Here is a 26,297-nt window from a genome sequence, read left to right as displayed (position 1 = left end):
CACGAGTCTGTCTTTCCTTTTCACCCCCGAGTTCCCAAAGCACCAAGGCAGGACCAGGCAGGGCAGTCGTGCGCTCGGGTCACACCGGGGAGGAGAGAGCAGGAACAGCGCTCTGGCACCCAGGATTAGTAACAACAATTTCTGCTCTGAACTGGGGCTTGGTCAATGTGCAAGTGCATGGCTCAGCCATGGCCAATGGCACAGCTGTTGCTGGGCGGGCAGGGGCAGCCCGGGCCTCTCCCCACAGAGCCACCCTGCGCCCGCTGCCCCGCCACAGCACCTCGCTCCTCAGCCAGCGGGGACACTGGGCCTGAGGAGAGATGGCCTTCGAGAACAGCCTGTTCTCTCAGCAGCGCAAGGTGTGTGCACAGCTCTGCCATCCCTCGGTCCGCTCATGGGGCCTGGGCTTGCTCAGGGAGGGAGGAAAGGGGGAAAGGAGGGGAGGAGGGGGGACAGGAGGGGAGGAGACAGGAGGGGACAGGTCACACTTTTGTTTTATTTTACTGTCACACCACAATCTCCCCTTCCAGGACAAAGTCAGCTTTGCTTCCAAGCCTCCTCTAGCACTGCTCCTCCAGCTGGCATCTGACATTCAGAGGTGCAAAGTTACCTCCCTGCTGAGCTCATTACAGGCTCAGGGCTCAGGAGCTGGCAGTGCCCGATGCCACCCAGGGAAGCAGAGGATCCTGGCAGCTGGATGTTGAGCGCGGTGGGCCTCTGCCGCCCACTCCTCACTCACACGCTTTAGCTACAGCTCTTGTGCTTGGGTAGCATGGTGTTTGTTACCCTTCACAAAATGCCATGGCAGGCAGGCTTGGTTGGGTGAACGTGGCTGAGGAATTCTCGTGCAAGAAGAAGCTCCTTTTACGGAAGGCATCTTGTCCATAAGATGACCTGGCCAGAGCTTTTTCTTAGTTGACTTTTTGGTATTATTGCTCTGAAGATGCCTGCGGAAACAAAAAAAAGGAAAGATTAAAAAGATATATATATATTTCACTGCTGTTATTAGTAGAGGCAACAAGGAGCCTGACCAGAACCAGCTGCCAGGGCTTCCAGGCTCTAGGAAGTTCTGCCAGACCTGTGCAGACTGTGTCTGCCCTCAGTCGACATTTTGACATTGGAAACGTCAATTTGCAAAGCTATCTTCAGCTATCCACCGCTGCAACCCAACGACTTTGCTAAACACAGGAGGGACCATGCAGCCGAGGAGAGGATCTGCCTTCTTACCTGTCACTGCCTGCTCCTTTGCAGCATCCTAACGTTTCACTCCAGCACCTCGGTACCGCCTCCGATGCCGTGGGGACCAAGCACAGAGGAGTCATCCGCAACAGGGCAGCAGGAGGGGGCTGCTCTTCAGCCCTCTTTCAACAAACCTCTTTTCGGCCTCTTTGGCCTGGTTTTCAGCTGCCACTCTTGACCTCCATCCGCTCACAGGAGGTGGATCATCAGAGCCTCAAGACGGGCAGTAGCCTCCGGGCTGCCTCATCTGCCTGATGTCGTCTCCCTCTTTGATGAGTTTGGCTGCTGGCTGCAGCAGGGCCGCTGGCAAAGCACACAGTGGACAGGCAACAGTCGCGCCTCGCCCTGCCCAGCAATGGGGTAAGGACAGCAGATGCTGACTACCTTCACCCAAGAAAACTCCTCCGCTCTCCGGCTGCCCCCAGCCTGTCCCCCTGCTCTCCCTCCCCCTCCGATCCAGGTCACCAGGGGCCTCCAGCCTCACCTGCTGTTTGGGCCCTGCACTGCTGCCATCCTAGCACTTCAGGAACCATCTGATGGAGGCAATTCACAATGGCACTTGTCAGCGCCACCCCCTGCTCCTGACCCCTGCGACTACGGTTAGCGTAACGCATGCCATTTCATCAGGCAAACAGCCACGCTCTCGGACCGAGCTGGTCGCGTATCAGTCCCCTTTCCCCTCCTCCTCAGCCCTTGAAGGTCCTGTGCACCAGGCCGACTTCTTCTCCCCCTCCCTAGCGGCCTCAAGGCTCCTGGGCGCCAGGCCGACTTCTCCCCTCCTTACGGGCCTTGAAGGTCCCAGGCACCCGGCCAACCAGGCTGTGATGACCCCATGGCAGAAGATGGGGGAGGCCGGGGGCGGGGGGAGGGGAGAGAGGGGAGAGGGGGGGAAGGGGGGAAGAGGGGTCCCGGGCCTTGGCCGGGGCTGCTCAGCCTCGGGGCAGGCCCCACGGGCGCCATGTTGAAGCTCAGCCTGGCTGCCAGCGAAGCCCGCCTTCTTCTCACATCACTCTTTGCCGGCATAGGTCGGGAGGGCTGTCAGTCTCCTTCCCTGAGGTGATGCTGCCTCTCATTGGGTCTCACGTGGTCAGGTGCCCGCCCTCCACCTGAGGTGATGACCTCTGAGTGGCCACCTGGGATGTCACTGTGCCCTGATTTGGGGCCCACCCTCCCTATGGTGATGCTCTCTCTCATTGGCTGCCTGAGGGGTCACTCCCCCACCACCACCAGTGCCCGCCCTTCCCTGAGGTGATGTTTCTTCTGATTGGCAGCCTGGTTACATATCAATCACGTGCCTTTCCCCCACCTCGTCAAATGCGATTGGCTGTCCTGGGTCCACTGACTCCCCACAGACTTCTGGGCGGACGTTGCCGGGCAACGAGCTCCGCTTTTGGGGTTTAGACCCTCAGAAGGAACTGTGGGCCCTGAAAAAGTCTATGGGTCATAAAAGAGAGGTTTGGACCCTAAAAATGAGGATTTGGGCCCTGAAAAGCAGGCTTTGGGCACTGAAAGGATGGGCTAGATGCTACAAATGACGCTTTGCACCCTGAAAACGAGGGGAATGCCTTGGTTCCGATCGGAGCTGGCTTTGCTGCCCATATTTCTTTAATTTAATCTTTTGTGCATAGGCAGGGCCTTGCTAATGTTACTGTGTAGGCAGCAAGTGTGTGGATGTCAGGCTTTCTGCATGTTTGTGACTGACTTTTCTTGTTTCTTTTAATACAGAATATCTTGCTATGTACTCCTGATGTCTCCGATAAGCTCATGGGTGGAGAGGAAGACAGGGAGCTCTCTTACTGGTTAGCATCACAGGCAAAACAGACGCAAACTCGGCTTGGTGTAAATTAATGGAATTTATTGCCAGCTGAAGCTGACACCTCTCCCCCGTCTTTGGGAGGATCACCGTGCACTCTGAATCGATACAGGCAGGTGTAGTCCGGGTGACCCCAGTTGCTCAGCACTTGCAGCCTTAGGTACTTCACGAACCCAGAGAGCTCGTTCTGAAAGGAGAAGAAGAAATGAGTTGCCTTTTTCCTCTCTGGCATTTGACTACTGACAGAGTAGTGCCGCAGCGAGGGACTCGTTCAACAGCTTCCTTCCGGCTGCCCTGCGAGGTCTTTTGACCTATCGTGGTTCAAGATGTTCTTATCTTGCTCTCTCTCATTTGGCCAGCAGAACAGGAAAGGAAGAAGCAGCTACCAGAAGCTTCAGCAAATACATTGGCAAGTTCTTCTCGCCTGCTTTGAGGCCCATGCTCCCACAGTCAGAAGACCCAGTGGTGTTAGTAGAATGTCTCGTTGCCTTCTCTAGAAAGCCACTGAAACAGAATGGCCTCCCTGTCACTACTCGCTACCAGCAACAACAGAATCCTCAGAAAGCCCAGCATTTCTAGTCTTGAACTAGCAGGCCAGTAGTAGTGCATACTACGGGATGTGGCCACGTGTATGCACTTGGAGCCCAAACAGTCAAGCTGGTTTCAGCTTCAACTGCAGCAGTTGTAAGCGCTGAAGCTTAAACCCAAAACGAAAGAGAAGAAGAACGGAAGTCCAGGCATACGCCGTTAGGAAGTTAAAGCAGAAGAAGGGCCAGTGTGGCGCACGCTCAAGGAGAGGGCTGCCTATAGCCCTTTGGCAGGGAAGCTTCTCCCCAGCCAACCGCATGTCTCCTCCTCTCCTACGATAGCCTTCCCTCTTTGTCCCCGTACCTTCAGCTGGAAGGTCTGACTGGGATTGAGTGCCGCCAGGAAAGTGAACTGTCCCAGGAACGTTCCCTGCTCCTCATGGTGCTTCAGGCCCTAGAGAAAGCCGGGGGTGGAGAAAACAAGAGCGCCTGTTACACTGTGGGAAGACTTAACTTCAGTTGGTGAAGTACTGCTTGCTTTCAGCTACGTAGTCCAAGGAGGATGAGCACAAGGAGAAGATGAGAAGCTGCAGCTAGGCAGCATGCCACACTTGCCTACTCAATGGGTCTCAGCTGGCAGTCAGAAAAGGAGCAGACATTGCCAGTGAGAGGGGGGTAACCTCGGGATCACAAATGCCCCCTGGGATTGGAAGCCAAGAAGGTTTAGAACCGTGCACTGTGCCAGCTGCTTTTCCCTGTGGCTCCTGGGGCACCCTCTTGCCCCACAAACTTCCTTTTGAGCAGTACATTGGATAAAAGAGGAATACAACTGCCAGGAGGTTGTTTCTTCTGCGAACCAGGAGGAAGCCGCAGGCCACTCAACTCTTTGACCCATATTCACCCCCGCTTAGAAATGCTATGTGACCCCCCCCACCACTCTTGAGAAATCACTTACGTAGACAGCAAACTCCTTTGGAGCTCTGGAGGTACTGTCTCCATGGAAGCCTGTCCCTAAAGCATGGTCCATGGTGACTGCTCTGGGAATGATTGGCGTAGACAGCTTGATGAAGACGTGTCCCTGACTTCCTGGGAAGGGCCAGCAGTTTCCCAGATGATTTTCCGGCTGAAAGGAGAAGAAGAAAGCACGTTCACATGGAGAAGGGTGCCCTGGCTCTTATTCCTGCCACGAGCATCAGAGGATTAAGAACTGATTTGGCCCATCAGCTCTGCTCTGAACCGCAGCCAGTGCCTTCGGCGGGACCCTGCAGGTACCGAACGGAGAAGCCGTTGTGAGAATTCAGGCCTCACAAGACCCCTTCAGCGGAGAAACACTTGGATGGCAGGGAGCTGGGTGTGCTACTTGTAGAAGCTCTCTGGCCTCTCCCAGTCCAGAGCAAGTAGCCAAGAAGAAGCAAGGATGGTGTGGCTGAAAGGCACCTGCCCAGAGCAGGTGGCAACTAAGGGCCCACCTGGATGAGCCTTTCCTGTAAGGGGAAGCAATCGCTCCCTCTCATCCAGTCCCACCTCCTTCCACTGGCACCAGCCAACTCTTCAACTTGTGCAGGCAGCTGAGGAGCAGTGCCAGGACGGCTTGCAAACACAACGTGGGGCCCTCCAGCAGTGCAGGCTCTCAGCGCCTGCTTGTGCTCACTAAGAGCCGTGGCAAGCTCACACCCCAGACCTCCGCAGGCACCTTTTCCCTTCTCCTCCCGTGCCATGCTGACAGTTTTCACAGTGACTGGGAAGACAAAGACTGCAGGACGAAGCTAGCCTGTTAGAAGCTCGCGCGGAGGACCTGGGGCACTGCGGGAGAGGAAATACTCAGCAGGGAGACACAGGAGGCGAGTAGGTCCATGCGAGAGGAAGGCAGTAAAGAAAGCTTCGAGGAGCAAAGACAAGCGTAAAGGCCACTCAGGAGCATGTTTGGTTCCTCCCCCCACCTCTGTTTTTCTGTTTCTTGGTGCTCCTACCTCCAGAATAGCCTCAGGAGACTTGACGTAATCCAGCATGGGCAGGGAATACAGAAAGACTCCTTTTGTATTCCGGAAGGATGGAGAAGTCCATGGATGAATGATAGCAGCCCCTGGAAATTCAAACATGAGCATGCTCATCGAGCAATGTCAGGAGGAATATTGCAGTGTTGACTTGAAAGAGGCTTCTAAGTAGCCATCCATCTGGTACAGTGGGATTGCCCTCTTTCTTACTGGCCTGATCCCTCTGGAACACAGAGCAGGGCCTCATCAAAGTGTCGTAAGGGGCCGTGGAAAAAGACAAGAATGTGACCTAGGCTTTCTGTTCTTCAGCTGTGGTCTGGCCCGTTACAGACTGTGTCAGTGGGTACATTTCTGGGGCACGAGGGGGCCCTTGACTTGTCGGCCCTTCTCTCCTCCCACTGGGCGCATTCAAACGCCCGCCTTGTCAAGCTGGAGAGGAAGCGCTTTGGAACTGGATGGTTTGGACAATGTCACGGCACCTGATGATTTGAGGGCATAATCAGGCATCGGGACTTGGTTTTCTTCCAGCTTCTCCAAGACTTGATTGATCATCTCTTGAACAGCCTGGGAAGGAACAGAAAGGAGAGCGCCTGTTAGAAGGCAAAGGAACGGGGCAAGCAGCTCCCCTGCAAGGCCAGCCAAGGTGAACACGGTTCAACTCAGCTGTAAGGAACGCTGGAATTGCCCGGAAACCTCCCAAGTTTGCTCCACTCCGATTGAGCAGTATCAGAACAGAGAGGCTGCTCACGCCAATGCTCTGCGTGCTGAAGGTGCGGGAATGGGCTTTTCCTGTGGAGCTGCCCCATGCCAGGTGGCACGGACGGACAAGCCTTCTGGGCATGAGATGGGACTGGGGTAACTATGGACTGCTGAGACCATTCTTTCTTTCTGGTCCTCCCTTGAGGAGGACCCGAGATGTGGACGGAGAGGAAGGTGCGACTAAGAGAACTAATACAATTCCCGTCACGGCTCTCTCTTCCCCCAGAAGGAAGTGTGGAGCAACAGGAAAAGGAAGTGGGGCAATGCACAGCACTTGTTCCAGCAGCACCAGTTTTTTGGCTAGCTATGGCAGGGAACTGGAGTAGGATACGTGCCGGAGGGAGGAAAGAAACCTCTGAGTCGAGCCTTCTGCAGTGTGCCCTTACCCATCCGGTAAAGCCTGGGAGCTTAGCCTGCTTCAGGGCTTCGTGGAGAGCACGCTCGGTGACATCCCTGACGCTCCATCGCAGGTGATAAAGCTCTTCCTGCAGCTTACGGAGCTGTTCTGGCAGGGTCAGGGTTTTGCTCAGCGCTTCTCCTAACTCGTCTCCTGCTGGCCTAGAAACAGTGAGCAAGGGAGAGACTGTAACTGTTGTGGCTGGCCTCTCGGACGCTGTGGGAATGTGAGCCAGGCAAGAAGCAGTTGACAGCTCCTATAGAAAAGACCAATACCTTCCCTGCCTTAGGCATATACTAGTGAGAGACGATCTGAGGGAGACAGAGGAGAGCTCTCCTGGATCAGTCCTAGAGCCCTCCACCCTGATTGCCTTTCCCGTGCCTGGTTGCCGGTATCTCGGCTCTCTGTTTTTTCCTCTGCCTCTCTCCTGCTGCTCCCTCTTCTCCTTTCTTAGCACAACATCTTCCTTGCCTCGGCTAGCCTCTTCTGCTTGCTCGAGAAATACACTTCTGTCCTCCCTCTCTGCTTGACAGTGGCAGTTGCAAGGCTGCCCTCAGTCCTTGAACCTTGCCCCCCTGCAAAGGTCTTCACGGGCAACTGCTGCTCCAGTGACCTCAGCCTGAGAGAAGACTCTCTTTCCCTTGGCCTCTCCTCTCCTTCGAGGGGGCAATGCTGCTTGCAGGGGCTTTCTGTTGCAGCCCAGCAATGGAAAGCCGCAGAGGGGTCTCCTAGCAGCTACTCGCAAGCATGGAGGGAGAGAACGGGATGCAGGATGGAGAAGGCTACCGTTCCGCTTGTCAGGTGTTAGGAAGGTGGAGCTGTGAAGAGCCCAGCCCAAACGCAAGGGTGGACGGATGGGTGGCCCCAGTCCTCTAATGGGCGTGGGGAGCTATAGCTGACCATTTGGCAGCAGGGAAGAAAGGGCAATGGGAGAAGGTCAGGGAGCTGTGCCAGGGGAAGTTTGTGTGAGGCGGGACATAAACAATGTCCTGGTGGGGCCGAGGGGCAGAGCTCCTCGAAAGAACCATCTAGTCAAGGGGAAATTGTTTTTACCTCCAAGTCTTCCAGTCCCCTCCAGGGAGGTGCAAGCGCTCCTGGAACGACAATTAAGGGAACAGTCATTGCAAGCAGAAACAGGCCTTCTGCAGAAAGGAAGGCAGCGCACAACAACAGTCTCTGTACAGGCACGGGAAACAAAAGAATTACAGACCCCATGCCTGTTTGTGCTCAGGTGCTCCACTAGCGTACGCTGTGAAAACAGCACCATGGACCGGCAGGCAAGACAGAAGCCAATTCACCTTGGGCATTGTCTTCTTCCAGAAAGCCTCCCCTCTTTGACTTGGGCACGGCTTCCAGTTAAACACCATCCGTCCTGCAAAGCCTTCTGCTGTTTGTCAGGCATTCATTTGCAGGTGTCGTGGTTTAACCCCAGCCGGCAGCTAAGCACCACGCAGCCGCTTGCTCACTGCCCCCCCACCCTGGGATGGGGAGAAAATCAGGAAAAAAAAACTCGTGAGTTGAGATAAAGACAGTTTAATAGGACAGAAAGGAATGAAAAACAATGATAATGATAATAATAATAATATGACAATAGCAATACTAAAAGAATTAAACTATACAAAGTAAGTGGTGCACAATGCAATTGCTCACCACTCGTTGACCGATGCCCAGTTAGTTCCCGAGCCGCGATCCCCCTCCCAGTTAACTCCCCCAGTTTATATACTGGGCATGATGTCATATGGTATGGAATAGCTCTTTGGCCAGTTTGGGTCAGCTGTCCTGATGGTGTCCCCTCCCAGCTTCTTGTGCCCCTCCAGCCTTCTTGCTGGCTGGGCACGAGAAGCTGAAAAATCCTTGACTTAGTATAAACACTACTTAGCAACAACTAAAAACATCGGTGTGTTATCAACATTCTTTTCCTACTAAATCCAAAACACAGCACTATACCAGCTACTAGGAAGAAAATTAACTCTGTCCTAGCCGAAACCAGGACAGCAGGCAACCTCTTCTACGTATTCCTTCCGTTTCCTGTCTTCCTAGGCAGCTGGGCTACTATCGCACAGCTTCCTGCTACACTTCCAAGGGTGGTTTGGGTACAGGTCCTTTCTTGATACCACCTGGAGAAGTTCCATTGCTGTGAAGCTGCTTGCTGAGTTACGTGCCCACGAATGAATTTTGGAAGTGGTTGGCACGTTGAAGGCTTGGGCAGCAGGACTCTAACACCGATCAAAAGCAAAGGACTCAAGTCTTTCCACACAAGCCCGTGCTTGCTTTGCTGGAACCTATGCAGGCCCAAATCTGCCTCATGGTTGTTCTTTATCAGCTGCGTGCAATGCCACGAACTGTGGAGACACTGGTGTGGGGTCCAGTTGACCTTCACCTGACTGACCTGCCAGGGTGGCTCCTGTAGCTAGCCCTAGGCACAGGCTTTTAAGGAGTGGCACTTTCTGCCCTGGGGTGACGCTGGCAGAACCAGCCTTGAGCTGAAGAAACCTAAATGTCACCTGCTGTTGGAGAGGCTGAATGTAGCAGGAGATGCAGGCCCGCGTACTGCTGCAATCCTCCAGAGGCTTTCTTCGCCAAGCTGTCCCACGTGGTAAACACCTGTCAGACATACACCAAAGCTCTCCTTACACTTCGACCTTGGTCGAAGGCTGGGTTATGCCTCGGGCTGCCCGCTCCCCTTTCCGGGTCTCTCCCAGGTGCCATAGTAGTCTCTCCTCTTGTAGTCTTTGAAAGAGGTCATGATGGTGTCCGGGCTCCGCAAGAGACGGACATTGCCTCCCCTGGACTATGCTCCTTGTCCTGCAGAAGCTTCTCAGCCTCGTGGGGCAGGCGAGGTTAGCCACTGCCTCTCCCTCGGCTGAAGAGAACTGGCTTAGCCCTCGTGGGCAAGGCAAGTCAACCCGTTCCTCGCCCCCACAGCCATTCCTCTGAAGCAGGGGGGAGTGGCAGAGCTCTGTCGAGGACTTCCTGCTCTTAGCTGGGCTCCTCTGGTGACAGCAGGGGAAGCGGACCAGGGCAGAATGGAGCCCTGGGGACCTCCTAAAGCACCATCCTCAGGTCTGAGCTCTACAGAGACTCACCGCAAGAGAAGAGACCGACAAGCAGCACCAGGGTCACCATCTTCAGAGCCTTCATTTTCCTACAGAGCAGCAAGGAGGAAAAGGATGGTGAAGCTGGCAGTACGTGTGCAGTTCAGCAGCAGCCTGGAGAGCAGCAGTAGGGACTGCAGGTCTTGAACCTGGCACTCCTGGCGTGAGGATTGGCTTGGTCCTGCACAAGCTCGAGTCAGCGGTGGAGTTGTCACCAGCTGCACCAGTGGGGCATTTGGTATGGTAACGATTGGCACTGTTTCGTTAGGGACGAAGGGCTGCGGATTGACTCCGGAAGAGGAGGAGTTGCACCAAAAGCTGTGGCCATACTTCACGTCTGTGGGGTTGGAGAGGGATTCTTGGGAAACGGAAGGGACGTAACAAATGCCTGTTTCTCCTGCCCACCATGCGATGGGTGCTAGTGCTGACACAGTTCTCCACCCCCTCTCAAGAAGAGGTTCAGCCTGTACCCCGACAGTTCAACAGCCTGCTACGCAGGGGGATTGTGTGTCTCCCCTCTAGCAGCATTTCTTTAGCAGCCGGGTTATCACTGGCCCTTTTCTTGGCATAAATGCAGACAAATGCGGACTGGGTAGAGAGGGAGGGAGGGAGGGAGGGCTGAATGTAAAGGCATGCTGGTAATCCATGGGGAAGCAAGGAGACACCAAGGCAACACCCTGGTGGCTAGGCCCTGCTCCCCTGAAGCCTGATGGGCCAAGAGACAGCACACACTGCTCTGGAAGATGGAAACTCCTCCTGCCTTGTTCTAGGAGGCTCTCGAAAGGCTTACACTTCATCAGGAATAAGCAGTCCCCTTTTGTTTTGCTAGAAGACTGCTTGGACCCCTCAGAGGATCTTGTGCTCCTTTTCCTAAGGCAGAGCTCTGGTGAGGAGCTGCCTCAGTTTCCTAAGGAAACCTCGTCTGTCAGGAACACAAGTCAAATCCAGTGCCAACAGAGGCAACAGCGGTGTCCTTCTGGTTCGGGTCAAAAGGAAAACCAGGAAAGCTGAGGGACATAACCCATCCTGCAGAGCGCAAGACAGGACTGTGCTAAGCTCTCGCAATTGCTATGGCAGGATGTATCTGGGCAACTGCTTGGGACTCCCTCTGTGCGATCCAAAATGGACTCGCCCCTCATTTCGCAGAGACAAAAGGCTTTCTAGGCGTAGTCCTGTCATTCATGAAGAGACTGAAGAGACTGCTGCTGCCTTCCACCACCTCCAGACCGAGCTCTCAGGCTGCCCTCATGTTCTTCCCCTGTCCACCCCCCACCCACCCCAGCTGATGCGGCGGAAAATACACTTGGGGAAAGGAGAGGAGGATTTTTCAAACGTACCCATTCAGATCCAGAGTATTCCGGGGCTGTGTCTCCGTATCCGCTGAGGTGCGGGCACCAGGCATCGTGCTTGCTCAGAGGTGAGCCAAAAACTCTGCGATCTCTGTTCCCTCAAGACCGAGAGTGACAAAGGTGCAGGGACAGCCCCGCTCTTATGCCCTGCTGTGTCTACCTCAGCACCGACAACGCTTTGTGACATCAGCGGCAGTGGGTGATGTCACAAGAGAAAAGGCAGCACCATGTTTTGAGGCAAAGTCCAGCCTGACAGGGAGCAGGTTTTGCACTCCTCTCTGCAAGGGAAGGAATCCTACAAAAGCAGAATGTCTCCTACCAAGGGGTCAGCTCTTTGAATTCCCACCGAAGAGTGACAGATTTGGGAGCTACAAGAAACCTTCCTAGCCGCTGCTTTTGACACTCTGTAACAAGGAGGGCCTTCAGAGGCGACTGAAGTCAGGCACCAAGTACGCTCAGTGTTTCTCTGGCGGGGGCTCAGGTTCATGTTGGTGGCTCCTTTCTTGCAGCCTGAGAAAGCCAAGGAGCCATAGGGGCACAAGGGGCAGGTGCCTTGCGCGTTCATTTCTAGTTGTTGCTGTAGGCACCGCGCTCTGCATTCCAGAGGACAGTAGGCCTGTTTAGATGAGAGGAAGGGAGCGTACTCGACTCTGAGCATGCTGGCTGCTCCACGTGCTCTTGAGAGGCTGGAGTCCTCCCCTCTTCCCTAACAACAGACACCTTAGGTTTTGCTTTTGTCCGCGAACAAACGACTAGCAGAGTTGGCAAAAGCATGCTACCTTATCCCCAGAAGGACAAGAGGAAGCCTGTCCAATCGCAGACGAAATGCCAGAGCTAGACTGTCCAAAGCAATGGCTCTGCCAGAGTGGGTGCGGTGTTGGATGAGAGCCAGGTTTAGGAGGTGACAGAGGCACATCCCCCCGCACGCCCTGGGGGAGCGTTGCTGCCCTGGGAACACAGCTGGCCCAGCAGGAGCAGCTGAGGCCCCTCGACGGCCATTCAGAGGCAGCTTGAGCCAGAGTTCCCCTCGAGGAAAGGTGTCTTGAGTTGGGCAGGACATACTGAACTTGATGTTGCCCTATCTTGAGTGGGTAGGCCATCGGACGCAGTTCTGGGCACCCAAACTTTTACAGTGCGTTCCTGCTTCTCCATCTGTCCTCCTGTTATCAGTTGGTGGTACTTTAACTGCACATGTGTTCAGTCTTCCATTAAAGCCAAAAATGAAAATATGTGTAGGAGAGGGTTCTTAGTCCTTTTTCCCATCCTCTCTTCCTCCAGGGAAGTCTCCGATAAGCTCGTGGGTGGAGAGAAGGACAGGGAGCTCTCTTACCGGTTAGCATCACAGGCAAAACAGACGCAAACTCGGCTTGGTGAAAATTAACGCAATTTATTGCCAGATGAAGCTAACACCTCTCCCCTGTCTTTGGGAGGATCACCATGCACTCTGAATCGATACAGGCAGGTGTAGTCCGGGTGACCCCAGTTGCTCAGCACTTGCAGCCTTAGGTACTTCACGAACCCAGAGAGCCCGTTCTGAAAGGAGAAGAAGAAATGAGTTGCCTTTTCCTCTCTGGCATTTGACTACTGACAGAGTAGTGTCGCAGCGAGGGACTCATTCAACAGCTTCCTTCTGGCTGCCATGTGAGGTCTTTTGACCTATCGTGGTTCAAGACGTTCTTATCAAGCAGCTACCTTGTGCTGATACTCTTCTCCAGCCCTCTCAGGAAAACGTTCAGCCTGTTTAGGAAAGTAACAGAAGATTGGCGAGGAGGATTGTAAGCACGCTCAGGTGACTTGCAGCTGGGGTGTAGAAAAACACATATATCATAGTAATTGTTGTCTATCCTTGTGTGTTTGACAAGCTGAACATCTGTGTTCAGATAACACAAGGCTGTGATAGACTCAGAGGCACCCTATGGAACATGCTTGGGATTCCTGCCCTGCTGTGGGAAAGATCAAAGCACAGTGGTAAACTGCTCTTGCCCGAATCCCTGAAAAACAGGCAGAAACAGCAGGTTCAGCGATCCTCTAGCAAGGACTGATCTCTGTGGTGCCTGCATCCCCGCTTGTGTGCCTCTGCCTGCGTGCTGCTTTGGGGATCCCCCGATTCGTGAGGTAACAACAGAAATAAAGTTACTCTTTGCATTTCATCTGTGGTTTTGTGGTGGTTCCTTCGTCCTGCCTGTGCCAGCTCACCCCCCCCCCCCCCTTCATTACCTGTAGCATCATGCAATTGCTCACCTTGCTGACTTGATAGAGGATCAGGCATCTGCCCACATGTCCTGGTTTCGGCTGGGACAGAGTTAACTTTCTTTTTAGTAGGTGGTACAGTGCTGTGTTTTGGATTTAGTGTGAGAATGATGTTGATAACACTCCGATGTTTTAGTTGTTGCTAAGTAGCGCTTATCTTAAGCCAAGGACTTTTCAGTATCCCGTGCTCTGCCAGCAAGCAGGTGTGCAAGAAGCTGGGAGGGAGCATAGCCAGGGCAGCTGACCTGAACTAGCCAAAGGGGTATTCCATACCATGGAACATCATGCCCAGTATATAAACACGGGGGAGTTGGCCAGGCGGCGCGGATCGCAGCTCGGGAACTAACTGGGCATTGGTCAGCGGGTGGTGACCAGTTGCATTGTGCATCACTGGTTTTTTTCCTTCCCCCCTCTTCCTTTTTTTTGTTGTATTCCTTTTCATTACTATTATATTTCATTATTACTCTTGTTAGTATTATATTTTACTTTAGTTATTAAACTGTTCTTATCTCAACCCACGAGTTTTACTTTTTTTCTTTCCTTTCCTCCTCCTCACCCCACTGGGAGGGGGAGGGGGAAACGGCTGCGTGGTGCTGTTGCTGGCGGGGGTTAAACCACGACAACGACAAAATGGGAATTTCTAGGAAGTCTATTAATTGCAGGAGAAGAAATCTTGACCTTCCCCTGTACTTGCATTGCCAGGACTCTGCTCATTGTCCTGTGTACTTAACCTCCCTAATTTTTCCACCTGCCCAGGTCTCAAGGCATCTTCTCAGCACACTGTCTGGACCTATGCCGTTTCCATTGGTCTCCAGGTTTCCTTTCCCCTTACTCCTTGTTCAGTCAGATCCCTCTCAACCACCCAGGCTGAAGCTTTGACATTGAGGGAGCTAGAAGCCTGCCCTTGTCTTTCAGCAGTCTAATTATCTCTTCAGACAAATCCTTCATTGTGTTTACATCTATCATTTCCTATCTCTCTCTCTGAAACATTTCCAGTGAGGTTATCCCCTGTGGATGGTGAACCTCCTTGGAGGCAGCATGGACTTAGCATAGAGGTGAGGAGAGTGGGTTATTGTTTATTAAACTTTACCATGCTTTCTTTCTGTTTGTTGACAACGAAGAGAAAGCCAGCTGTGCCTGTGTGCAGCCAGGTCTCTCAGGAAAGTAGGTGGGAGCTGGTGCAAAGGAGCTGTTACCTCCAGCTGCAGCCTTCAGTGGTGAAGTGTGGTGTCAGTGATGCAAGTCCCAGGAGACCAATGTTAGAAATGGTGAGGCTGGGGATGTGAGGAGGAAGTGTCTTGGGTTTGCATGGCAAGGTTTTGGTAGCGGGGGGGGGGCTACAGGGCTGGCTTCTGTGAGAAGCTGCTAGAAGCTTCCCCTATGTCCGATAAAGTTAATGCCAGTGGGTTCCAAGATGGACCCGCTGCTGGCCAAGGCCGAGCCCATCAGCAACGGTGGTAGCACCTCTGGGATAACAGATTTAAGAAGGGGGAAAAAAAAAACCCTGCTGTGGAACAGCAGACGGAGAGAGGAGCTGTGAGAAAAACAACTCTGCAAACACCAAGATCAGTGAAGAAGGAAGGGGAGGAGGTGCTGCAGGCGCTGGAGCAGAGATTCCCCTGCAGCCCGTGGTGAAGACCATGGTGAGGCAGGCTGTCCCCCTGCAGCCCATGCAGGTCCACGATGGAGCAGATGTCTACCTGCAGCCCGTGGAGGACCCCACGTCGGAGCAGGAGGATGTATCCGAAGGAGGCTGTGACCCCGTGGATAGGCTGCACTGGAGCAGGCTCCTGGCAGGGCCTGTGACCCCGTGGAGAGAGGAGCCCACACTGGAGCAGGTTTGCTGGCAGGACTTGTGACCCCGCAGGGGACCCACACTGGAGCAGTCTGTTCCTGAAGGACTGCACCCCGTGGATGGGACCCATGCTGGAGCAGTTCCTGAAGAACTGTAGCCTGTGGGAAGGACTCACGTTGCAGAAGTTTGTGGAGGAGTGTCTCTCATGGGAGGGACCCCACGCTGGAGCAGGGGAAGATTGTGAGGAGTCTTTCCCCTGAAGAGAAGGAGCGGCAGAGACATCGTGTGACGAACTTTCCGCAACCCCCGTTCCCTGTCCCCCTGCGCTGCTGGTGGGGAGGAAGTAGAGAATTTGGGAGTGAAGTTGAGCCCAGGAAAAAAGGAGGGGTAGGGGGAAGGTGTGTTGAAGATTTGGTTTTATTTCTCATTATCCTGCTCTGATTTGACTGGTAATAAATTAAATTCATTTTTTTCCCCAAGATGAGTCTGTTTGGCCCGTGACAGTAATTGCTGAGTGATCTCCGTCTTTATCTCGACCCATGAGCCTTTCGTTCTATTTCCTCTCCCCTGTCCAGCAGAGGAGGGGGAATGACAGCGTGGCTTTGGTGAGGACCTGGTGTCCAGCCCCACAAATGGCATCTGCAATGGGATCTGCATCTGCAATGGCACCTGCAATGGCACCAGCATCTTCCACGGCATCTCCAGCTGCAGTTCCATCTGAAATTTCATCTGCGTCTGCAATGGGATCTGGAACGGTCTCTGCAATGGGATCTGCCTCTGCCATGGCATCTGCAGCTCCAGTGGCATCTTCGGTGGTCAATCCATGCTCTCTTCTCTCAGTCCCCTTCTCTGCCATGTGCCCAGGAAGGGGAACCTGGAGGACACGTTTCTTGATTCCCCCAGGGAGCAAGGTGCGGCTGACCGGCCTGAGTCCCCAGGGGGTGCTTTTGGTCACCATGTTTGTATCAATGCCTTTATGTGTAATGGTTCCTCTGTCTGTCATGGAACCTCAGCTGGTGATGGTGTCACTTCCTGTAGCTGCTGTTGCTTGGGTACTGGAATGTGCGCTTGTATCTGTGGCTGTACTTGTATCCTGAATTGTGAGTGTAATTGTACCTGTACCCGGAATTATATCTGTTTTGTGCCTGCATCTGCAATGATATCGGCAATTCAATGTGAATCCGTGTCTGTAATTATCTCAGTCCCTGTGATGGTAGAGGTACCTGTATTTCTGAGGGTGCCAGTACCTGTGCCTCTACTGGGATCTGTATCTGTTCCTGTAATTGCACCTGAAACTGTATCTGGCCTGCTAATGCTCTGTGTCTCTGCACACGAACTTGCAATGGTTTTTGCATGTGTACATGTAATTCCCTCGCCAGCTGAAATAGCATCAGCAAGGGTATCGCTAATGGTATCTGTACCACTCCCGGTCCCGGTACGGGTGTGACTGACTGTAATGGTATCAGTGCCTCTGCACTGGTATCAGGGTCTGTAATGGTATCGGTGATGGCATCTGTAAAGGCATTGGTCTCTGTACAGGTAAGTGTGATGTTATTGATATCTGCAATGGGATCCATATCTGCAGTGGCCTCTGCAATGGCTTCTTCAACTGCAGTCGTACCTGCCCCAGCAGTGTGATTTGCTTTGCCGATGGCATCTGCAGGGTTATCAGCAGTGGTATGTGCAGCTGAAATGGTGCCTGCAATGGTATTGGAGTCTGCAACGGCATCTGCAAAGGTATCTGCATCTGGAATGCTCTGTGTGCAACTGTCCTCTTGGCTGCAGCTCTCCAGTGCGGGCACCGTTGCAGACACAGATGCCATAGCAGCTGCCTTTGCAGATGGAAATACAATTTCAGGTGCAATTGCTGATGGAGATGCTTTAGTTGTGATGGTCCCTGCATCTGCATCTTTCTACAGGTTACAAAACCTGGGAATAGAAGCAGTTCTGCGTAATAGACTTGGCTTCTTTTTCTTTTTTCTTTTTATTCCTCCCCATCTGAACAAAGGCAACATGGGCAGGGTCTTTGTGGATTAGGACGGGAGGTGTCATTTTAATTAGAACTTCCGATTCCCCAAGCTTTTTTTCTTTTTACTTTTCCATTTTTCAATCAGACACAGGCGTGTGCTCTGGCTGCTGCATTTGCTAGAGCCTGGGGCAGGACAGAGGCAGGCGAGGGGCCGGTGGGTTAGAAGGTGACATGGCTGGGGTGTGGTGAGGTCAGTGGTGTGGGAGGAAGCTGATTGGTCAGGAGCAGCAGGTGGCATTGAGGTGCTCAGTGCCTGCCAGCGAGAGTGTGGAGAGACGAGAGCTGGGGGGGCAGAGGAGAGGCAGGCTGGGGGGACGGCAAGGGGCCAGCAGGGAGGTGACGGCTGGGGTGGAGCTGGCGAGATTGCTTCTGCCAGAGATGCTGATAGGGTAGGAGCAGGCACATGGCTTGGCTGTTCCTTGGGAGGTCACCTCTGTCCCTGCAGGTGATAGGCCAGCAGCATGCAAATGGCTTGGAAGTTCCTTGGGAGGTCACTTCTTCCTGAGACCCTGATAGGCCAACAGCAGGCTGGTGGCTGGGTGGGTGGTGGTGAGGTCCCTTCAGGTGGAGGTGTGGCGAGGCCAGCAGCAGGCTGGAGGGGTGTTGCGGGGTCTGTCCTCTCCACGGTGACCCCCTGCCTTGCTCCTTCTTCCCCCAGCTTGTATTGCTGAGGACGACGTCCTATGGTCTGGAATGTCCCTTTGGTCAGGCGGGGTCAGCTGTGCCAGCTGTGTCGCATCCCAGCTTCTTGCCCCCCCCCCCAGCCTACTCGCTGGTGGGTCAGAGTGAGGAACAGAGGAGCCCTTGACGCTGTGCGAGCACTGTTCAGCAACAGCTGAAACCTCCGTGTTTGATCAGGCCTGGTTGGGTGACAAATCCAAAAGACAAGAGCAACACAAAGCAGAGAGTGTTCGGTACCATGGGAGGGGCTGTTTTATCCCCCAGGCTTTCGATCCCATCTCTTGAAAACAGCCCGACCGCAGCCAATCCCCAAACCCCACCTGCCCGGCTTGGCTCCCAGCAGCAGAGACATGTTGGTGCAGGGGGCAGAGGGGATTTTTGGAAAAAGGACTGGGGAGCAAGGGGGTGACTGTCTCAGGAGAAGAGGGGAAACCTCTCACCTCTCTCCCCAGCTGGGCCATCTCCCTCCTGGTGTCATAATGAACCTCCAGATGATGTGGGCTGATGTCACAGGGGGATGCACTGCATCACAAGGAGGTCTCCCCGTACCACAGCAGTGCTGGCACTTCCCGGCGAGGCCTGGGTGCTGCTGGGCACTGCTCAGGGGCTCCCCACCACTGCCCTTTGCAGCTGCTCCACAAGGCAGGAGCAGGGTCGGGAGGCAGTGGGGCTGCACTGGGGGACCCTTGCTGACAGGCAGGAGGAGGAGCACATCAGAGAGGAGTTTTGGGTGAGGAGCCAGGAAGAGTATCCCTTTCCCTGAGCTGAGGGCAAGCAGCAAGCGTGTCGGAGGGCTGCTGCACCATGACCATCAGCTCGGAGGTGAGCTGTTCATTCCCCAAGCTCCTGCAGCTCTCCACCAAGGGTGAGGGTTTCAGGAGGTCTTTCCTAAGGGGTTGCACCAGGGCTGTCAGCTGTCCAAAGCTGCAATTGCTGGGCTGTGAGGGTGGCTGGAGAGGTCTGGGGGCTGCCACAAGAGCCCTGCCTGAGGGTCCCACGGGGGTCGGGGGACAATGGGGCTGCCAGGACCAGTGGGTCCTAGTGCTGTGGTGCCTTGAGCACCAAGTCTCCTGTGGGCACAGCTCGTTCCCCTCAAAAGGGGGGACCATTCAGAGGCAGTTTTCTCTGGGAGCTGGCAGTCTGAAACGGGGGCAGAGCCCAGCTCCATAGCCATGGCAGTGTTTTTCTGGGCTCTTTGTGTACACCAGTATCTGTCATGCCCTGGGCAAGGAGCTTGCCGAGAGTCTGTGAGCCGGTCGGCCCGGAGCCTGAGACCTCTTTCCCTTCCTTTCCAGAGATGGTGGCTCTCTGGGGAGCTGTGTCTGATTACACCCTGGGAACAGGGGAAGCTGGACAAGGTGGGCTGACATCCTGGTGCCCCTCACCTTACAGGGGTTGAATCCTCCTGAGAGCCTGGGCCCTGAGGAGTGATCCCTCCCCGAGCATCACGGCAGCACACCGAGACCACCCCAAGTACCCAGAGCAGCTCCTTGGCCAACCGGGAGAGAAACCAATTCCAGATCCAATCTGAGAAAGCATTCGGCACCCCCTAGGGCTTCACTCTTCCCTGGGGTCAGAGTGGAGAGACCGAGCCGAGAGACAGGGGATGATGCTGACAGAGTAGTGTCGCAGCGAGGGACTCATTCAACAGCTTCCTTCCAGCTGCCCTGTGAGGTCTTTTGACCTATCGTGGTTCAAGATGTTCCTATCTTGCTGTCCCTCATTTGGCCAGCAGAACAGGAAAGGAAGAAGCAGCTACCAGAAGCTTCAGCAAATACATTGGCAAGTTCTTCTCGCCTGCTTTGAGGCCCATGCTCCCACAGTCAGAAGACCCAGTGGTGTTAGTAGAATGTCTCGTTGCCTTCTCTAGAAAGCCACTGAAACAGAATGGCCTCCCTGTCACTACTCGCTACCAGCAACAACAGAATCCTCAGAAAGCCCAGCATTTCTAGTCTTGAACTAGCAGGCCAGTAGTAGTGCATACTACGGGATGTGGCCACGTGTATGCACTTGGAGCCCAAACAGTCAAGCTGGTTTCAGCTTCAACTGCAGCAGTTGTAAGCGCTGAAGCTTAAACCCAAAATGAAAGAGAAGAAGAACGGAAGTCCAGGCATACGCCGTTAGGAAGTTAAAGCAGAAGAAGGGCCAGCGTGGCGCACGCTCAAGGAGAGGGCTGCCTATAGCCCTTTGGCAGGGAAGCTTCTCCCCAGCCAACCGCATGTCTCCTCCTCTCCTACGATAGCCTTCCCTCTTTGTCCCCGTACCTTCAGCTGGAAGGTCTGACTGGGATTGAGTGCCGCCAGGAAAGTGAACTGTCCCAGGAACGTTCCCTGCTCCTCATGGTGCTTCAGGCCCTAGAGAAAGCCGGGGGTGGAGAAAACAAGAGCGCCTGTTACACTGTGGGAAGACTTAACTTCAGTTGGTGAAGTACTGCTTGCTTTCAGCTACGTAGTCCAAGGAGGATGAGCACAAGGAGAAGATGAGAAGCTGCAGCTAGGCAGCATGCCACACTTGCCTACTCAATGGGTCTCAGCTGGCAGTCAGAAAAGGAGCAGACATTGCCAGTGAGAGGGGGGTAACCTCGGGATCACAAATGCCCCCTGGGATTGGAAGCCAAGAAGGTTTAGAACCGTGCACTGTGCCAGCTGCTTTTCCCTGTGGCTCCTGGGGCACCCTCTTGCCCCACAAACTTCCTTTTGAGCAGTACATTGGATAAAAGAGGAATACAACTGCCAGGAGGTTGTTTCTTCTGCGAACCAGGAGGAAGCCACAGGCCACTCAACTCTTTGACCCATATTCACCCCCCGCTTAGAAATGCTATGTGACCCCCCCCCACCACTCTTGAGAAATCACTTACGTAGACAGCAAAGTCCTTTGGAGCTCTGGAGATACTGTCTCCATGGAAGCCTGTCCCTAAAGCATGGTCCATGGTGACTGCTCTGGGAATGATTGGCGTAGACAGCTTGATGAAGACGTGTCCCTGACTTCCTGGGAAGGGCCAGCAGTTTCCCAGATGATTTTCCGGCTGAAAGGAGAAGAAGAAAGCACGTTCACATGGAGAAGGGTGCCCTGGCTCTTATTCCTGCCACGAGCATCAGAGGATTAAGAACTGATTTGGCCCATCAGCTCTGCTCTGAACCGCAGCCAGTGCCTTCGGCGGGACCCTGCAGGTACCGAACGGAGAAGCCGTTGTGAGAATTCAGGCCTCACAAGACCCCTTCAGCGGAGAAACACTTGGATGGCAGGGAGCTGGGTGTGCTACTTGTAGAAGCTCTCTGGCCTCTCCCAGTCCAGAGCAAGTAGCCAAGAAGAAGCAAGGATGGTGTGGCTGAAAGGCACCTGCCCAGAGCAGGTGGCAACTAAGGGCCCACCTGGATGAGCCTTTCCTGTAAGGGGAAGCAATCGCTCCTCTCATCCAGTCCCACCTCCTTCCACTGGCACCAGCCAACTCTTCAACTTGTGCAGGCAGCTGAGGAGCAGTGCCAGGACGGCTTGCAAACACAACGTGGGGCCCTCCAGCAGTGCAGGCTCTCAGCGCCTGCTTGTGCTCACTAAGAGCCGTGGCAAGCTCACACCCCAGACCTCCGCAGGCACCTTTTCCCTTCTCCTCCCGTGCCATGCTGACAGTTTTCACAGTGACTGGGAAGACAAAGACTGCAGGACGAAGCTAGCCTGTTAGAAGCTCGCGCGGAGGACCTGGGGCACTGCGGGAGAGGAAATACTCAGCAGGGAGACACAGGAGGCGAGTAGGTCCATGCGAGAGGAAGGCAGTAAAGAAAGCTTCGAGGAGCAAAGACAAGCGTAAAGGCCACTCAGGAGCATGTTTGGTTCCTCCCCCCCACCTCTGTTTTTCTGTTTCTTGGTGCTCCTACCTCCAGAATAGCCTCAGGAGACTTGACGTAATCCAGCATGGGCAGGGAATACAGAAAGACTCCTTTTGTATTCCGGAAGGATGGAGAAGTCCATGGATGAATGATAGCAGCCCCTGGAAATTCAAACATGAGCATGCTCATTGAGCAATGTCAGGAGGAATATTGCAGTGTTGACTTGAAAGAGGCTTCTAAGTAGCCATCCATCTGGTACAGTGGGATTGCCCTCTTTCTTACTGGCCTGATCCCTCTGGAACACAGAGCAGGGCCTCATCAAAGTGTCGTAAGGGGCCGTGGAAAAAGACAAGAATGTGACCTAGGCTTTCTGTTCTTCAGCTGTGGTCTGGCCCGTTACAGACTGTGTCAGTGGGTACATTTCTGGGGCACGAGGGGGCCCTTGACTTGTCGGCCCTTCTCTCCTCCCACTGGGCGCATTCAAACGCCCGCCTTGTCAAGCTGGAGAGGAAGCGCTTTGGAACTGGATGGTTTGGACAATGTCACGGCACCTGATGATTTGAGGGCATAATCAGGCATCAGGACTTGGTTTTCTTCCAGCTTCTCCAAGACTTGATTGATCATCTCTTGAACAGCCTGGGAAGGAACAGAAAGGAGAGCGCCTGTTAGAAGGCAAAGGAACGGGGCAAGCAGCTCCCCTGCAAGGCCAGCCAAGGTGAACACGGTTCAACTCAGCTGTAAGGAACGCTGGAATTGCCCGGAAACCTCCCAAGTTTGCTCCACTCCGATTGAGCAGTATCAGAACAGAGAGGCTGCTCACGCCAATGCTCTGCGTGCTGAAGGTGCGGGAATGGGCTTTTCCTGTGGAGCTGCCCCATGCCAGGTGGCACGGACGGACAAGCCTTCTGGGCATGAGATGGGACTGGGGTAACTATGGACTGCTGAGACCATTCTTTCTTTCTGGTCCTCCCTTGAGGAGGACCCAAGATGTGGACGGAGAGGAAGGTGCGACTAAGAGAACTAATACAATTCCCGTCACGGCTCTCTCTTCCCCCAGAAGGAAGTGTGGAGCAACAGGAAAAGGAAGTGGGGCAATGCACAGCACTTGTTCCAGCAGCACCAGTTTTTTGGCTAGCTATGGCAGGGAACTGGAGTAGGATACGTGCCGGAGGGAGGAAAGAAACCTCTGAGTCGAGCCTTCTGCAGTGTGCCCTTACCCATCCGGTAAAGCCTGGGAGCTTAGCCTGCTTCAGGGCTTCGTGGAGAGCATGCTCGGTGACATCCCTGACGCTCCATCGCAGGTGATAAAGCTCTTCCTGCAGCTTACGGAGCTGTTCTGGCAGGGTCAGGGTTTTGCTCAGCGCTTCTCCTAACTCGTCTCCTGCTGGCCTAGAAACAGTGAGCAAGGGAGAGACTGTAACTGTTGTGGCTGGCCTCTCGGACGCTGTGGGAATGTGAGCCAGGCAAGAAGCAGTTGACAGCTCCTATAGAAAAGACCAATACCTTCCCTGCCTTAGGCATATACTAGTGAGAGACGATCTGAGGGAGACAGAGGAGAGCTCTCCTGGATCAGTCCTAGAGCCCTCCACCCTGATTGCCTTTCCCGTGCCTGGTTGCCGGTATCTCGGCTCTCCGTTTTTTCCTCTGCCTCTCTCCTGCTGCTCCCTCTTCTCCTTTCTTAGCACAACATCTTCCTTGCCTCGGCTAGCCTCTTCTGCTTGCTCGAGAAATACACTTCTGTCCTCCCTCTCTGCTTGACAGTGGCAGTTGCAAGGCTGCCCTCAGTCCTTGAACCTTGCCCCCCTGCAAAGGTCTTCACGGGCAACTGCTGCTCCAGTGACCTCAGCCTGAGAGAAGACTCTCTTTCCCTTGGCCTCTCCTCTCCTTCGAGGGGGCAATGCTGCTTGCAAGGGCTTTCTGTTGCAGCCCAGCAATGGAAAGCCGCAGAGGGGTCTCCTAGCAGCTACTCGCAAGCATGGAGGGAGAGAACGGGATGCAGGATGGAGAAGGCTACCGTTCCGCTTGTCAGGTGTTAGGAAGGTGGAGCTGTGAGGAGCCCAGCCCAAACGCAAGGGTGGACGGATGGGTGGCCCCAGTCCTCTAATGGGCGTGGGGAGCTATAGCTGACCATTTGGCAGCAGGGAAGAAAGGGCAATGGGAGAAGGTCAGGGAGCTGTGCCAGGGGAAGTTTGTGTGAGGCGGGACATAAACAATGTCCTGGTGGGGCCGAGGGGCAGAGCTCCTCGAAAGAACCATCTAGTCAAGGGGAAATTGTTTTTACCTCCAAGTCTTCCAGTCCCCTCCAGGGAGGTGCAAGCGCTCCTGGAACGACAATTAAGGGAACAGTCATTGCAAGCAGAAACAGGCCTTCTGCAGAAAGGAAGGCAGCGCACAACAACAGTCTCTGTACAGGCACGGGAAACAAAAGAATTACAGACCCCATGCCTGTTTGTGCTCAGGTGCTCCACTAGCGTACGCTGTGAAAACAGCACCATGGACCGGCAGGCAAGACAGAAGCCAATTCACCTTGGGCATTGTCTTCTTCCAGAAAGCCTCCCCTCTTTGACTTGGGCACGGCTTCCAGTTAAACACCATCCGTCCTGCAAAGCCTTCTGCTGTTTGTCAGGCATTCATTTGCAGGCAACCTCTTCTACGTATTCCTTCCGTTACCTGTCTTCCTAGGCAGCTGGGCTACTATCGCACAGCTTCCTGCTACGCTTCCAAGGGTGGTTTGGGTACAGGTCCTTTCTTGATACCACCTGGAGAAGTTCCATTGCTGTGAAGCTGCTTGCTGAGTTACGTGCCCACGAATGAATTTTGGAAGTGGTTGGCACGTTGAAGGCTTGGGCAGCAGGACTCTAACACCGATCAAAAGCAAAGGACTCAAGTCTTTCCACACAAGCCCGTGCTTGCTTTGCTGGAACCTATGCAGGCCCAAATCTGCCTCATGGTTGTTCTTTATCAGCTGCGTGCAATGCCACGAACTGTGGAGACACTGGTGTGGGGTCCAGTTGACCTTCACCTGACTGACCTGCCAGGGTGGCTCCTGTAGCTAGCCCTAGGCACAGGCTTTTAAGGAGTGGCACTTTCTGCCCTGGGGTGACGCTGGCAGAACCAGCCTTGAGCTGAAGAAACCTAAATGTCACCTGCTGTTGGAGAGGCTGAATGTAGCAGGAGATGCAGGCCCGGCGTACTGCTGCAATCCTCCAGAGGCTTTCTTCGCCAAGCTGTCCCACGTGGTAAACACCTGTCAGACATACACCAAAGCTCTCCTTACACTTCGACCTTGGTCGAAGGCTGGGTTATGCCTCGGGCTGCCCGCTCCCCTTTCCGGGTCTCTCCCAGGTGCCATAGTAATCTCTCCTCTTGTAGTCTTTGAAAGAGGTCATGATGGTGTCCGGGCTCCGCAAGAGACGGACATTGCCTCCCCTGGACTATGCTCCTTGTCCTGCAGAAGCTTCTCAGCCTCGTGGGGCAGGCGAGGTTAGCCACTGCCTCTCCCTCGGCTGAAGAGAACTGGCTTAGCCCTCGTGGGCAAGGCAAGTCAACCCGTTCCTCGCCCCCACAGCCATTCCTCTGAAGCAGGGGGGAGTGGCAGAGCTCTGTCGAGGACTTCCTGCTCTTAGCTGGGCTCCTCTGGTGACAGCAGGGGAAGCGGACCAGGGCAGAATGGAGCCCTGGGGACCTCCTAAAGCACCATCCTCAGGTCTGAGCTCTACAGAGACTCACCGCAAGAGAAGAGCCCGACAAGCAGCACCAGGGTCACCATCTTCAGAGCCTTCATTTTCCTAGAGAGCAGCAAGGAGGAAAAGGATGGTGAAGCTGGCGGTACGTGTGCAGTTCAGCAGCAGCCTGGAGAGCAGCAGTAGGGACTGCAGGTCTTGAACCTGGCACTCCTGGCGTGAGGATTGGCTTGGTCCTGCACAAGCTCGAGTCAGCGGTGGAGTTGTCACCAGCTGCACCAGTGGGGCATTTGGTATGGTAACGATTGGCACTGTTTCGTTAGGGACGAAGGGCTGCGGATTGACTCCGGAAGAGGAGGAGTTGCACCAAAAGCTGTGGCCATACTTCACGTCTGTGGGGTTGGAGAGGGATTCTTGGGAAATGGAAGGGACGTAACAAATGCCTGTTTCTCCTGCCCACCATGCGATGGGTGCTAGTGCTGACACAGTTCTCCACCCCCTCTCAAGAAGAGGTTCAGCCTGTACCCCGACAGTTCAACAGCCTGCTACGCAGGGGGATTGTGTGTCTCCCCTCTAGCAGCATTTCTTTAGCAGCCGGGTTATCACTGGCCCTTTTCTTGGCATAAATGCAGACAAATGCGGACTGGGTAGAGAGGGAGGGAGGGAGGGAGGGCTGAATGTAAAGGCATGCTGGTAATCCATGGGGAAGCAAGGAGACACCAAGGCAACACCCTGGTGGCTAGGCCCTGCTCCCTGAAGCCTGATCGGCCAAGAGACAGCGCACACTGCTCTGGAAGATGGAAACTCCTCCTGCCTTGTTCTAGGAGGCTCTCGAAAGGCTTACACTTCATCAGGAATAAGC

The 26,297-nt window shown here is 54.3% G+C and overlaps 2 protein-coding genes across 2 annotated transcripts; both read right to left on the bottom strand.

The window, feature by feature from the left end:
* Positions 1–3,083: 3,083 nt before the first annotated feature.
* On the bottom strand, positions 3,084–9,438 carry LOC127028671 (SUN domain-containing protein 3-like). The gene is given in 8 exon segments (XM_050914378.1): positions 3,084–3,239; positions 3,944–4,033; positions 4,535–4,702; positions 5,550–5,662; positions 6,053–6,137; positions 6,719–6,874; positions 9,281–9,370; positions 9,373–9,438. Coding segments are annotated over 8 exon segments (924 nt in total).
* Positions 9,439–12,550: 3,112 nt separating this feature from the next.
* LOC127028658 (SUN domain-containing protein 3-like) lies at positions 12,551–25,104 on the bottom strand. Its single transcript, XM_050914369.1, is given in 8 exon segments — positions 12,551–12,706; positions 20,193–20,282; positions 20,786–20,953; positions 21,801–21,913; positions 22,304–22,388; positions 22,970–23,125; positions 24,947–25,036; positions 25,039–25,104. Coding segments are annotated over 8 exon segments (924 nt in total).
* Positions 25,105–26,297: the final 1,193 nt, after the last annotated feature.

The sequence above is a fragment of the Gymnogyps californianus genome, unplaced genomic scaffold (assembly GCF_018139145.2).
Source record: "Gymnogyps californianus isolate 813 unplaced genomic scaffold, ASM1813914v2 HiC_scaffold_38, whole genome shotgun sequence".
NCBI lineage: Eukaryota > Metazoa > Chordata > Aves > Accipitriformes > Cathartidae > Gymnogyps > Gymnogyps californianus.
This window is presented reverse-complemented; position numbering and strand designations above follow the sequence as displayed.